This window comes from Amphiprion ocellaris, chromosome 20 (assembly GCF_022539595.1).
Source record: "Amphiprion ocellaris isolate individual 3 ecotype Okinawa chromosome 20, ASM2253959v1, whole genome shotgun sequence".
Classification (NCBI taxonomy): Eukaryota; Metazoa; Chordata; class Actinopteri; family Pomacentridae; genus Amphiprion; species Amphiprion ocellaris.
This window is the reverse complement of record NC_072785.1, coordinates 4,230,089-4,242,367: the sequence shown is the minus strand read 5'-3', so window position 1 is coordinate 4,242,367 and position 12,279 is coordinate 4,230,089. Positions and strand designations below refer to the sequence as shown.

Below are 12,279 nucleotides of genomic sequence, written 5' to 3'. Positions count from 1 at the left end.
ACCGTAACACCACATAACAGCCACACATTAATATGCTGCACACTGGAGCTTCTACAGAGGAGCTCTCACATATCAGAGCGAGTCAGGGCATGTTTGTGACACACTGCGACCTGTGCCTTCAGGACAGGAGCTGCTTTCCACTCTCAGAGCCAGCAGCAGCAAATCACTGCATCCATAGCACGTCTTTGACTGAGCTGTTCACACAGGACAGACTCACATTAAAAACAAGGCTCATTATCTATACATGAAACATAATATGTCCATGGGCAACGGCGGTCCATGTTGAAGAGGGGAAAGTACAACAAGTGATCTAATTGACTAAGGCTAGAACAGCTTTCCTAATATTTTGTACTTAAAATATGTACAAATCTGTAATTTCTTTATTTTCACAAATCTCGATCCTTTTAATGTTTATCCAAGCTCTTAATGTGTTCCATTTGTGTTGCCTTTCCACAGCGTTTCGTTACAATGACCTGGTATCCCCCCACTTTCTGGATGTCATTGCCAATCTGTCTGGCTGCACAGCCCACCGCCGCTTCAACAACTGCTCTGACATTTGTTTCCACCAAAAGTACCGCAGCCACGACGGTACCTGCAACAACCTACAGCACTCCATGTGGGGCGCCTCGCTCACTGCCTTTGAAAGACTCCTGAAGTCTGTCTATGATAATGGTTTTAACCTGCCCAGAGGGGCCACTGAGCTGCTGCATAATGGTTATAGGTTGCCACTTCCGAGGCTGGTGTCCACCACGATGATCGGAACGGAGACCATCACTCCTGACGACCGCTACACTCACATGCTGATGCAATGGGGTCAGTTCCTGGACCATGACTTGGACTCAACAGTGGCAGCCCTCAGCCAGTCACGGTTTTCCGATGGCCAGCTGTGTGCTCAGGTCTGCACCAATGACCCACCGTGCTTCCCCATCCAGTTCCCACCCAATGACCCGAGGCAGCTGCGTAGTGGCGCCCGCTGCATGTTCTTTGTCCGATCAAGCCCCGTGTGTGGCAGCGGCATGACATCTCTCCTCATGAACAGCGTATATCCAAGAGAGCAAATCAACCAGCTGACCTCTTACATTGATGCTTCTAATGTCTACGGCAGCTCACGGCATGAATCGGAGGAAATCCGTGATTTGGCCAGCCAGAGGGGTTTGCTTCGGCAAGGTATCATACAACGAACAGGAAAACCACTCCTGCCATTCGCCACTGGACCACCCACTGAGTGTATGAGGGACGAGAATGAGAGTCCAATCCCATGTTTCTTGGCTGGGGACCACCGTGCTAACGAGCAGCTTGGCTTGACTGCCATGCACACTGTGTGGTTCAGGGAACACAACCGCATAGCTACAGAGTTACTGAGACTGAACCCCCACTGGGATGGGGACACCATCTACCATGAGGCCAGGAAGATAGTTGGGGCCCAAATGCAGCACATCACCTACAGTCACTGGTTGCCAAAGGTAAGGCTTGATTTTATTGTTGCTCTGAAATGCTGCTTATACTGTGTTTTATACCTCTGACTTTCATCTTCCTTTTCTCCTAGATCCTTGGTGAAGCTGGCATAAAGATGATGGGACCGTACGCTGGTTATGACCCCAATGTTAACGCCGGTATCTTCAATGCGTTTGCCACGGCTGCTTTCCGCTTTGGACACACCCTCATCAACCCAATACTGTACAGGTTGGATGAGGACTTCCAGCCTATCCCCCAGGGACACATCTCTCTTCACCGGGCCTTCTTCTCCCCATTCCGCATCGTCAACGAGGGTGGCATCGACCCACTCCTCCGTGGGCTCTTTGGTGTCGCTGGTAAAATGCGTGTTTCAACACAGCTTCTGAACACAGAGCTGACTGAGAGGTTGTTCTCCATGGCCCATGCTGTAGCTCTGGACCTGGCAGCCATGAACATACAAAGAGGAAGAGATCATGGAATACCACCATATAATGACTATAGGACCTTCTGTAACTTGACCTCAGCTCAGACGTTTGATGACCTCAGGAATGAGATCAAGAACCCTAATGTCAGAGAGAAACTGCAGAGGTAAATGTACACTCAAGATGATTTTTGTTATTTTTAGACTCTTATAAATGCAACAAATGCTAGTTAATAATTCTGGACTGCATATTGTGAACATATTTGATCTAACATGGTGTCCCTGACCTTTTCCTGATTGACAGACTGTATGGGACTCCTCTGAACATTGACCTTTTCCCTGCCCTGATGGCTGAAGACCTGGTCCCTGGCAGTAGATTGGGGCCCACCCTCATGTGTCTTCTTGCAACTCAGTTCAAACGCCTTCGGGATGGAGACAGGTACAGTAAGGTCACAACACATCTCACCTCACCATTCACCAACACATTACCTGATGATGTGAAAGAATGTCTCTGATTCACTCAGGCAGTCATGTTCATGCTCACTTCTTGATTGCATTTCCTATGTTTCTGTTTTCATGATGCTGCGTGTCAAAGTCAGGCATTTAGATTGTGAAAAAAAGTAAAGCTAACATACACTGCCTGAAAAAAGTCGCCTCCTGGATTTAACCTAGCAAATAGATAAGATCCTTCCATTGGATAATTACTGCAGTGATGACAACAACTGATTTAACCCTAGCTGATGCAGTGAGGAGCTTCTCATTTCTTATACAACCATGTTGGAAGACATATCATGTGGTTGTGGAAATGGTGTTAATCTGTCTCAGAAGGGTCAGATTATTGGTCTGCATCAAACAAAGAAAACAACTAAGGAGATGAAACTACTAAAACCAGGTTAGGAACCGTCCAACGCTTCTTTAAAGCCGGAAGAATAGTGGAAAACCATCATCTTCCAGGAACAAATGTGGTCATGTGGTCTGATGAGTCCAGATTTACCCTGTTCCAAAGTGATGGGGGCATCAGGGTAAGAAGAGAGGCGGATGAAGTGATGCCCTCAGTATGGCTAGTTCCAACTCTCAGCCCAACTGAGAACCTTTGGAATGTTCTGGAGAAGACTTTGTGCAGCAGTCCGACTCTCCCATCATCAATATAAGATCTTGATGAAAAATTAATGCATCTCTGGAAAGAAATAAATGCTGTGACATTGCAGAAGCTTATCAAAATGATGCCACAGTGAATGCGTGTCATTCTCAAAGCTAAAGGTGATCCAATGAAATATTAGAGTGTGCGACTTTTTTTGGTTGGACAATGTATATATTTGACTAAAGATTTTTAACAGTATTGATGACCGCATTATTCATTGGTGTGAAATAACACATCTGTTAATACTTTTCTGAAGTAACCTCAACAGTACAATACCCTAAAACTAGTAAACCTCTGACGGTTTTTATGTAATCATGTGACATCTAAGCTGATGATCATTTGATTGTAAAAAAAAAAAAACTTTTTTTTTGCATTTTGTTTCATTTATCTCATTCACGTCCATTAGCCGTTTTCTCTCATCTTCAGGTTCTGGTATGAAAACCCAGGTGTGTTCACTCCCGCCCAGCTGACCCAGCTCAAGCAGTCTTCTCTGACTCGAGTGTTGTGTGACAACGGCGACAACATCACACGCATCCAGCAGGATGTGTTCAGGGTGGCCGAGCTGCCCCACGGGTACGGCAGCTGTGACGACGTCTCTCAGATCGACCTACGCATGTGGCAAGACTGCTGTGAAGGTAGGAAGTGGGCTAGTCAGCATGCGGCTTTCTTCTTTTGCACAATCCTATTTACACAGATATGGTCATATCAGGGAGGTACACACATATCTTAGAGCAGGGGTGTCAAACTCATTTTAGTTCAGGTTCCACATTCAGCCCAAGTTGATCTGAAGTGGGCGGGACCAGTAAAATCACAGCATAGTAACCTGTAAATAACGATATCTCCAAATATTTCCTTTTGTTTTAGTGAAAAAAATGTTCACATTTAAGTAATTATTGTTTTACAAAACATTATGAACGACCTGAAATTTCTTAAGAAAATTAAGTTCAGTTTCAACAACATTTTCCTCAGTTTATCATTACAACTTACAGATCACAGAGTGTCTACAAAGGAACAAAGCATTTAGTCACAGGTATCTGGAACTGAATGATATAGAATGATCAAAACGACAAAAGTCTGACAAAAAAAGACAAAATATTAAAAAATTTGACACAAAATGTCAAAAATAAGACAAACGACACGAAATGAAACAAAAAAAGACAAAAAACGTTACATAGTGACAAAAAATGGACACAAACAAGACAAAAAAATTACAAAAAAAGGAACAAAATGACAAAAAAATAGACAAAAAACACAAGCAAGACAAAAAGGAAACACAAAACAACAAAATAACACACAAAACAACAAATAAAGCAAAACATGAAATGACAAAAATAAGACAAAAAACGTTAGCAAGAAAAAGGAAACAAAACAACAAAACCACGAGAAAAACGACAAAAGTCAGACAAAGTCAGACAAAAAAAACACAAAAACAAGACAAAATATTACAAAAATGAAACACAAAATGACAAAAATGAGACAAAACAAAAAAAGACAGAAAGTTTGACAAAAAAGTTACATAGCGACAAAAAATGGACAAAAACACAAGCGAGAAAAAAGGAAACAAAATGACAAATCCATGGGACAAGCAACAAAAAAACAAGAAAAAATATTACAAAAATGAAACACAAAATGACATTCTGCTTGGTGATTTCAACATTCACATGGAGAATATGAATCATTTTCTCACCATGGATTTCTCATCCTGCCTGGACAGTTTCGGTTTTCAACTACATATACATTTCCCCACCCATTCCAAGGGTCATATCCTTGACCTGGTCTGCTCCTCTGGTGTATCCCCCTCTAACTGCTCTTCAACACATCTCCCCATCTCTGACCATCTGTTCATATCATTCAATCTAAATCTGATCATCTGCACAACCAAACCATCACGTACAATGTCATTTCGTAACATCAAGGACATTAACCTGACATCTCTCACCACGGACATCAAAGCACTCCCCACTATCAGCTTCACCTCCACTACAGATGAACTGGTTTCAAACTACAATAACAGTCTCCATACTCTGTTGGACTCACTTGCCCCCATAAAAACTCGGACTGTATCCTTCACTCACTCTGCTCCCTGGTTTACACCCCAACTTCGCCTCCTCAAAGCCAAAGGTCGACAACTAGAGCGACTCTGCAATAAAACCGGTCTAACCATCCACAAAGAAATGTACCATCACCACATTCTTCATTATAAGGACTCAATTAACACAGCCAGATCACAATATTATGCAGGTCTCATCAGTGCAGGAGATGGGAACACCCGGACTCTGTTTTCACTCATTAATAACTCCTTGCGCCCACCAGACACCCTCCCCCCACCCTTCTACTCCGTCAACTACTGTAATTCACTCATGAATTTTTTCACTGCAAAAATTGATAATATCCACCAGCAACTGACCTCTCACACCTCCTGCAGTTCACCCCCGTCCGATCCCTTAGCTCCCTTCTCTCAGCCACTCTCAAGTTTTCACCTTCCCTCTTCTGCTGAAATATGTGAACTAATCAGAAAATCTAAAACATCTACCTGTCAACTTGACCCTCTCCCAACACCCCTGATCAAAGCCTGTCTCCCCTCCCTGTCACCTCTGATCACTGCCATCATCCACTCCTCCCTCACCTCTGGTTCTGTCCCATCACCTCTGAAATCTGCTGCACTAACTCCAATCCTCAAAAAACCTGGGTCAGACCCCAACAACTTCAATAACCTTTGTCCCATTTCCAACCTACCATTTCTCTCAAAAATCCTGGAGAAAACAGTTGCATCGCAAATCCACTCTCACCTCTCCAATAACAACCTCTTTGAGCAATTCCAGTCTGGTTTTCGTCCCCACCAAAGCACAGAAACAGCTCTACTTAAAATAACCAACGACCTCCTGATGGCAGCAGATTCCGGACTTCTATCCATCCTCATCCTTCTCGACCTGAGTGCAGCTTTTGACACCATTTCCCATTCCATCCTCCTCCATAGACTGGCATCCATTGGTTTATCTGGCACACCCCTGGACTGGTTCACATCATATCTCTCTGGCCACACTCAGTTCATTCAGTTAAAAACATTCACATCCCATCCATCTCCCCTCTCCTCCGGCGTTCCCCAAGGTTCTGTTCTCGGTCCCATCCTCTTCATCATTTATCTTCTCCCCCTTGGCCACATATTCTGGAAATATAACATACAGTTTCATTGCTATGCGGACGACACCCAGCTCTACCTCTCCACCAAACCCACTTCCACCCTCCCTCCCACCTCCCTCTGTGTCTGCCTCCAGGAAATCAAATCCTGGTTCTCTTCCAACTTCCTCAAATTGAACAGCGACAAAACTGAGGTTCTCCTCATTGGCGCCAAATCAGCTCCCACTAAAACCAACAGTTTCACCGTCACCATCTTCAACTCCTCTTTTTCCCCCTCCCCGCAGGTCAAGAGTCTGGGTGTCGTCCTTGACGGCACTCTGTCATTTCAAACTCACACCAATAACATCACTCGGTCTGCATACTTCCATCGCCGTAACATTAACCGCCTCCGTCCCTCCCTCACCCCTGTCAGCACCGCCATCCTGGTCCACTCTCTTGTCACCTCCCACCTAGACTATTGCAACTCCCTTCTCTCTGGTCTCCCCCTCAAGTCCCTCCATAAACTCCAACTAGTCCAAAATGCAGCAGCCCGGATTATCACCAGGACACCCTCTCTCCACCACATCACCCCAGTTCTCCAACAGCTTCACTGGGTTCCAATCACTCACTGCATCATCTACAAAACCATTCTCCTAACCTTCAAGGCCCTCCATAACCTCGCCCCTCCGTACCTCACTGAACTCCTCCATATAAACACATCCAGCCGGACTCTCAGATCATCTTCTTCCCTCAGCCTCACCATCCCTCCTGCCCGCATGACCACCATGGGCCTCAGAGCCTTCAGCCGCTCTGCCCCCCGCCTCTGGAACTCCCTCCCACCTGACATCAGAAACATTAACACAATGGACATTTTCAAATCCGATCTCAAAACCCACCTGTTCAAACAAGCCTACTCACTTTGACTTCCATTCCTTCTTCTCCTTCTGTTGTTTTAAAATTGCTAAATTTTCTTCTGTTAAATTTTTTAAAAAATTCTTACATTTTATACTGTATATTTGAATGTGTTTTTATTTGTGTTTCCTCTGTACGGTGACCTTGAGTGTTCTGAAAGGCACCTATAAATAAAATGTATTATTATTATTATTATTATTATTATTATTATTATTAATTATAGAACAATTAACAATCTAGTATTTTACTTTATGATTGTCACAGTCTAGAAATTATTTAAAATGTACAGTTTTGTAAATTTACAATCTGCAGTTAATGTCTTCTCTGGAATTTTTACACTTTACAAAGACGTCCCGCGGGCTGGATTGGACCTTCTAGCGGGCCGGTTTTGGCCCACGGGCCGCATGTTTGACACCTCTAGAGAATTAAACTGGTCGATTATCTGGGCTGCTTTTAAAAAACAAAGCCCTACAGTATCTTTTGTTTCCGTTTGATAAAATCATCCTCCAGGCACACTAGCCTCACGATAATCACTGATCGTTTGCTGCAGTTTTGAACTCCCCTTTTGAAAGGAAGGTTCTTCTTTGTGTTCATTTGACAGCATTCCTGCCTGTATGGCTCAAATGTCATTCATTACGAATGTTGCTTGTCTGTGTGTGAAACCTGCAAGAAGAGATAAAACAGAGCAATAAAAGACTCCAGATTTAGTACCTTAGTACAATAAAAAGGAATTTTGATTATAGTAAAACAACATTTGAGATCATTTCGCAGTAGCTTCAAGATGAATTACTTCTGTTGCACGTTGATTTCTACTTGTGAAATGAGAGCAAAATAAAATTTAAAGTCAAATTCCATGAAAGGTTATGCTTTTACTACTCTACTGGATCGCCACTTTAGTAGAACAGCAGATCACTTCTTCCTTCATGACATAACCAGTTCTGAGCCTTGCAGATGCTGCTACTGATTGTAGAAGTAGTCTGGAGTAAGAGATACGGTGTTTGAAGTGAAGTCCTGAATGTTTAAACATTCCACCCATAGGTGCAGCGACAAAGCGAAAAGGAGGCACCCCTGCTGGTGCAATAAACCAGCATGAGGGTATATAGTGACTGTTGGCTTTTTATCTTTTATTATGTTCTCAGGTTGTCCGTTCTTCTCATTGTAATAAAAGCAAAATCTCAGGAACGCTTTGAGGGATTTTCTTAAAATTACCGCAAATATCAACTTGGACTCAAGTCTGAACTGATTAGATTGTTTTTAGAAGGTTTTTGGTCATAATTCAAGAATCCATAAATGTCTAAAATTATAAAATGGTTAGGTGATGACACCATACTGTTTCTGGCTGGTATTCAACACCATGAATCAGGAGCTGAAGGAGAGATTGGGACCATATTTCACATTTGGTCAGATACTGAATTGGTGACACTGTTCATTAATTCTCACTTGGAAACTGTTGTGTTTGTAAAGATCTGCTGTGCTGCTGGGTTGAAGATGTGTGTAACGCATCCACCTTTTCAAATTTGCAGCTTCTTTGACATCCATGTTCCAGGGATCGTCTACTGTCATTGCTACAACTTTGTGTTCTATCAGAATCAGCTTTATTGGCTAAATGTGCATAATTTTTTGCTATTTTTCAAAAAAAAAATACAAGTTTCATGAATGTAGATATTTTGAAGCCTCTACTGCCTACAAAATGTAACGTCAGTTCAGAGATCACACCTACAATAATCAATAAAAGTACCTAAATTTAATTTTGCCACCATTTTTGTTGAAGTAGTCGTCTTTGCAGTGATACAGCATTCCCAGCACTCTTGCAAAGCTTGTAGAGATTCCTGGAAGTCTACTTATGTAAGCATGTCAAGCATCATCTGAAATGAACACTGAGCTGTGTCAAAACAGTGACCCATGAACTCAAATTTCATTTTGGGGAATAGGAGGAAATCTTAGGGAGCCTACTCTAGCCAGTAGGGTGGGTGGAGAGACACAATTGTGTTGTTGTAGCCAAAAAAAACTTCTTACATAATCACTGTGCTGTTACCAGGCAGAGTGCACTGGAGAATCCACATGGCATTGCGCTACCGTTCAGGATATTCCCGCAGACACCTCAGGATGTTACAGTAGAGCTCTGCAGTGATAGTCCAACCCTTTTCCAGTGCACAGGAGGAAATAACTAGCATGCTCCTGGTGCTCCTGACCTCTCATGTCTTAGAAAAGTCAACATTACAAGACATGGACAGTAAAACATACAGTGCATTAAAAAATAGTAAAAATACATTAAAAATAAGAAAACATATATATGCAGGAGTGCAGTTTCAGTTCCATCTCATCTCAGCTTTTAAAGTGAATGTGTGTGAGGCTGTACAGAGTTTACAGCTCTGGGAAAGACGCTGTCTGGTGGGTCGAGTTCTTATCGACTTGGACCTTCTTCCTTAGAGCAGAGGCACAAACGGTTTGTTACCAGGGTGGGTTGAATCAATGCTACCAGCCTTTCTCTGGAGGTGACCAGCATAAACAGAGTCCAGGTTTGGCAGAGGGCGTCCCACAATCTCCTGAGCTGTCTTTACCACCCTGGCCAAGTCCTTCCTGTCCTGTGCTGTGCAAGAGATGTAGATGATTCTCTACGTGAAGTTTGGCTCATTACAGACACAGTTCATAGTCCATGGAGAAACTGCAATGGTTTACTTTTTGGAGTTATAAAAACAGCTTGTGTTGCTGTTGAGCACAGTGTCATTCAGTCTCCTGCTGATGCATTAAACTGACCATAATGTGCAAACCACTTCACAACTGTTTGATCACCATTGGTATATGACTCTGGACAGAGATGGACATAAACTGCAACCTGACTGTTAACGTAGTCGTACAAACACAATTGATACTTCTAGTTTGGACATATAATCAGTTGTGAATCAAAAAAATGTGTGTGAGCCATGCATGGTTTTAACCAAACACTTAACCATCAAAATATTTGACTTCTTTGATCAAACTTTAAGTATTAACAGAATATGTTTGCATTGTGGCACCCACAGCTGTTACAAGAGTAACAAGACAAGTCTTAGAATAGGATTAGTTTCTTCAACTCAAGGTTTACGACTCCACAAACTGCTCCAGTAGGGTTTTTTTTTTTTTTTAATTCTCTTGTTTTTTTCACTGACTCAGTGTGAACATTTACAGCCTGCAATGAAACACTCAGCCAAAATCTTTCTACCTTTTTTCCATTAAATCGCTCATGAAGTCATGCAAGAGGCATTGAGGGAAAAAGAGCATACAAATCACTTGGCTATATATGAACTCCAGACTCTACCCACAAACATCTATGATGTCAGATATTTGGACTTCAGCCACCAGTGTTACAGTATCAGCAACATTCCACACAGTTTATGCTTGGTGTGTACCAAATTAATGTTGGACATCAGTTTACAGTAGCTAAGTGAGTGTTGGTATTTTATAATCAACAAAGTTGCGTTACTTTTATACTGACTTAGTTATAAAGCACTGCTGTTACTGGAAAACATATAGTCCTTCAGTTTGGGTTATTTGTTGTGTTGTAGAAATGCATATGACCATTAAGGAGAGAGTTTCAATCTTTTAAAAACAAACTTTTTAGTTTTCCATTTATGATTTACTGCTCAGTCACATAAGTGAAAGATTTCAGCTAATCTGTGTACATGGACTCATCTCCACTCAGACCAGTATTCCAAAATTGTTATGCTGGATTTGGAAGAATAAGGTGTTTACTTAGAGCTTAAAATAGAAATGTTGAGCACAAATAGTTCAGTATTAATATTAACACGAAAACACTCAGAGAGCGTAGTACTCCGCCAAGGCTGCTCATTCCCTGACCATGCTCCTATCTCACAATGATACAGAAATTTTTAGCAAACCCTTGGATCCAGACTATAAGCTGCATCACTGCCAAAATCTAATCACCTGGTCCTTGCGTCATTTCTGACCTTCCCTGAAAATTTCATCCAAATCTGTTGGTCTGTTTATGAGTAATGTTGCTAACAGCCAGACAGACAGACAGACAGACAAACCAACGCCGATCGTCACATAACTCCGCTGCGTTCCTTGGTGGAGTAATAGTCATAATGTGACTCATTGGTCAAAATTTTGCAGTTTGGTCGAAGGACTGAGTTGCCCTGCAGTTACGTGGCCTCATCAATTCTTTGTCTGTAGACAACAAGCTACAGTGAACAATTTTTGTTTGTTTGTTTTTTTACATTTTATTAGGAAACATGATTCTCAGTTAGTCTTGGTACAGCCTAGATTATGAGTCGTACTGCTTTGACAAAATATACTGTACAAGAAAAGAGCAAAGCTCATGAACAGAGACTATCCAGCTAGGAAGAAAAATGTTTCTTTTGTGTGTTCTGTTTTCTGTCAGCCTCTGTAATTGTTTTTCCTCTGTTGGTTAACTGCAGTGTGTTGTGTTGTGTTTGACCCACCAGACTGCAGAACTAAGGGTCAGTTCAATGCCCTGTCGTACCACTTTAGAGGACGCAGATCAGCTGAGCATAGCTACACAAAGGATAAGCCTGCCAACAGCATCCTGGAGAACAGGTAAGACAGCAAGGAAAACACCAGGAATTAATGTATTAAAAAATACCAAAAGCATCCTGTGCAATGGGGAGGCAAATCATGCATTTACTGCTCACATGTTGATGCCAAATGTTTAGTAGTGGTGTTACAGAAATAGAATGTAATTTTCTATCTTTTTGTATTTCTTTTTTGTAATTGCAGATCAGAGGCAGCCCTAGGAAGTCTTGCAAATGTTACTGTGACCTCCAAAAAGAGCACTGAACCCTCAGTTAATGACTTTCAGGATTTTGTCTCTGACATGCAGAAGACAATCACAAGCTTACGAAAGCAGGTGCGTTTCTGTATCTAGACCAAGGGACGGCAGTTTGCCCTTCGCATTTGTTACTCTGGTGTCATGGAAATGGTAAAGTGTTCAAATAGGTCAATCAAGTATTCTACTGTACTACCAAACTAATACTTGCCCTAGAATTTAGCTGTTGTCACACAGTGAACTGTGAATGACCAGAGACATAACATTCTCATGAGACAGCATCTTATATTATCTGATGACGAAAGCTGAAATGTAAATTATGCAGCAAATCAGAATGATGATTGATTTAAGAGGGGTTCAGGCAGGCATTCTCAATACACACATTCAGTAACACCATTAAAACCACTGACAGTTGAAGTGAATAACATTGATCATTTCAAACAAGGT

General features: G+C 42.1%; 1 protein-coding gene across 2 annotated transcripts in view; it reads left to right on the top strand.

Annotated features, from left to right (window-relative positions):
* The window catches only part of LOC111577406 (peroxidasin), a 73,315-nt gene that overhangs the window by 55,394 nt on the left and 5,642 nt on the right, over window positions 1-12,279 (top strand). For both annotated transcript variants that reach the window (XM_023283662.3, XM_023283661.3), the window contains 6 exons: window positions 457-1,463; window positions 1,547-2,043; window positions 2,181-2,315; window positions 3,444-3,652; window positions 11,492-11,603; window positions 11,784-11,913. In XM_023283662.3, the coding sequence (XP_023139430.1) occupies window positions 457-1,463; window positions 1,547-2,043; window positions 2,181-2,315; window positions 3,444-3,652; window positions 11,492-11,603; window positions 11,784-11,913 (2,090 nt within the window). The remainder of the gene's footprint in view (window positions 1-456; window positions 1,464-1,546; window positions 2,044-2,180; window positions 2,316-3,443; window positions 3,653-11,491; window positions 11,604-11,783; window positions 11,914-12,279) is intronic.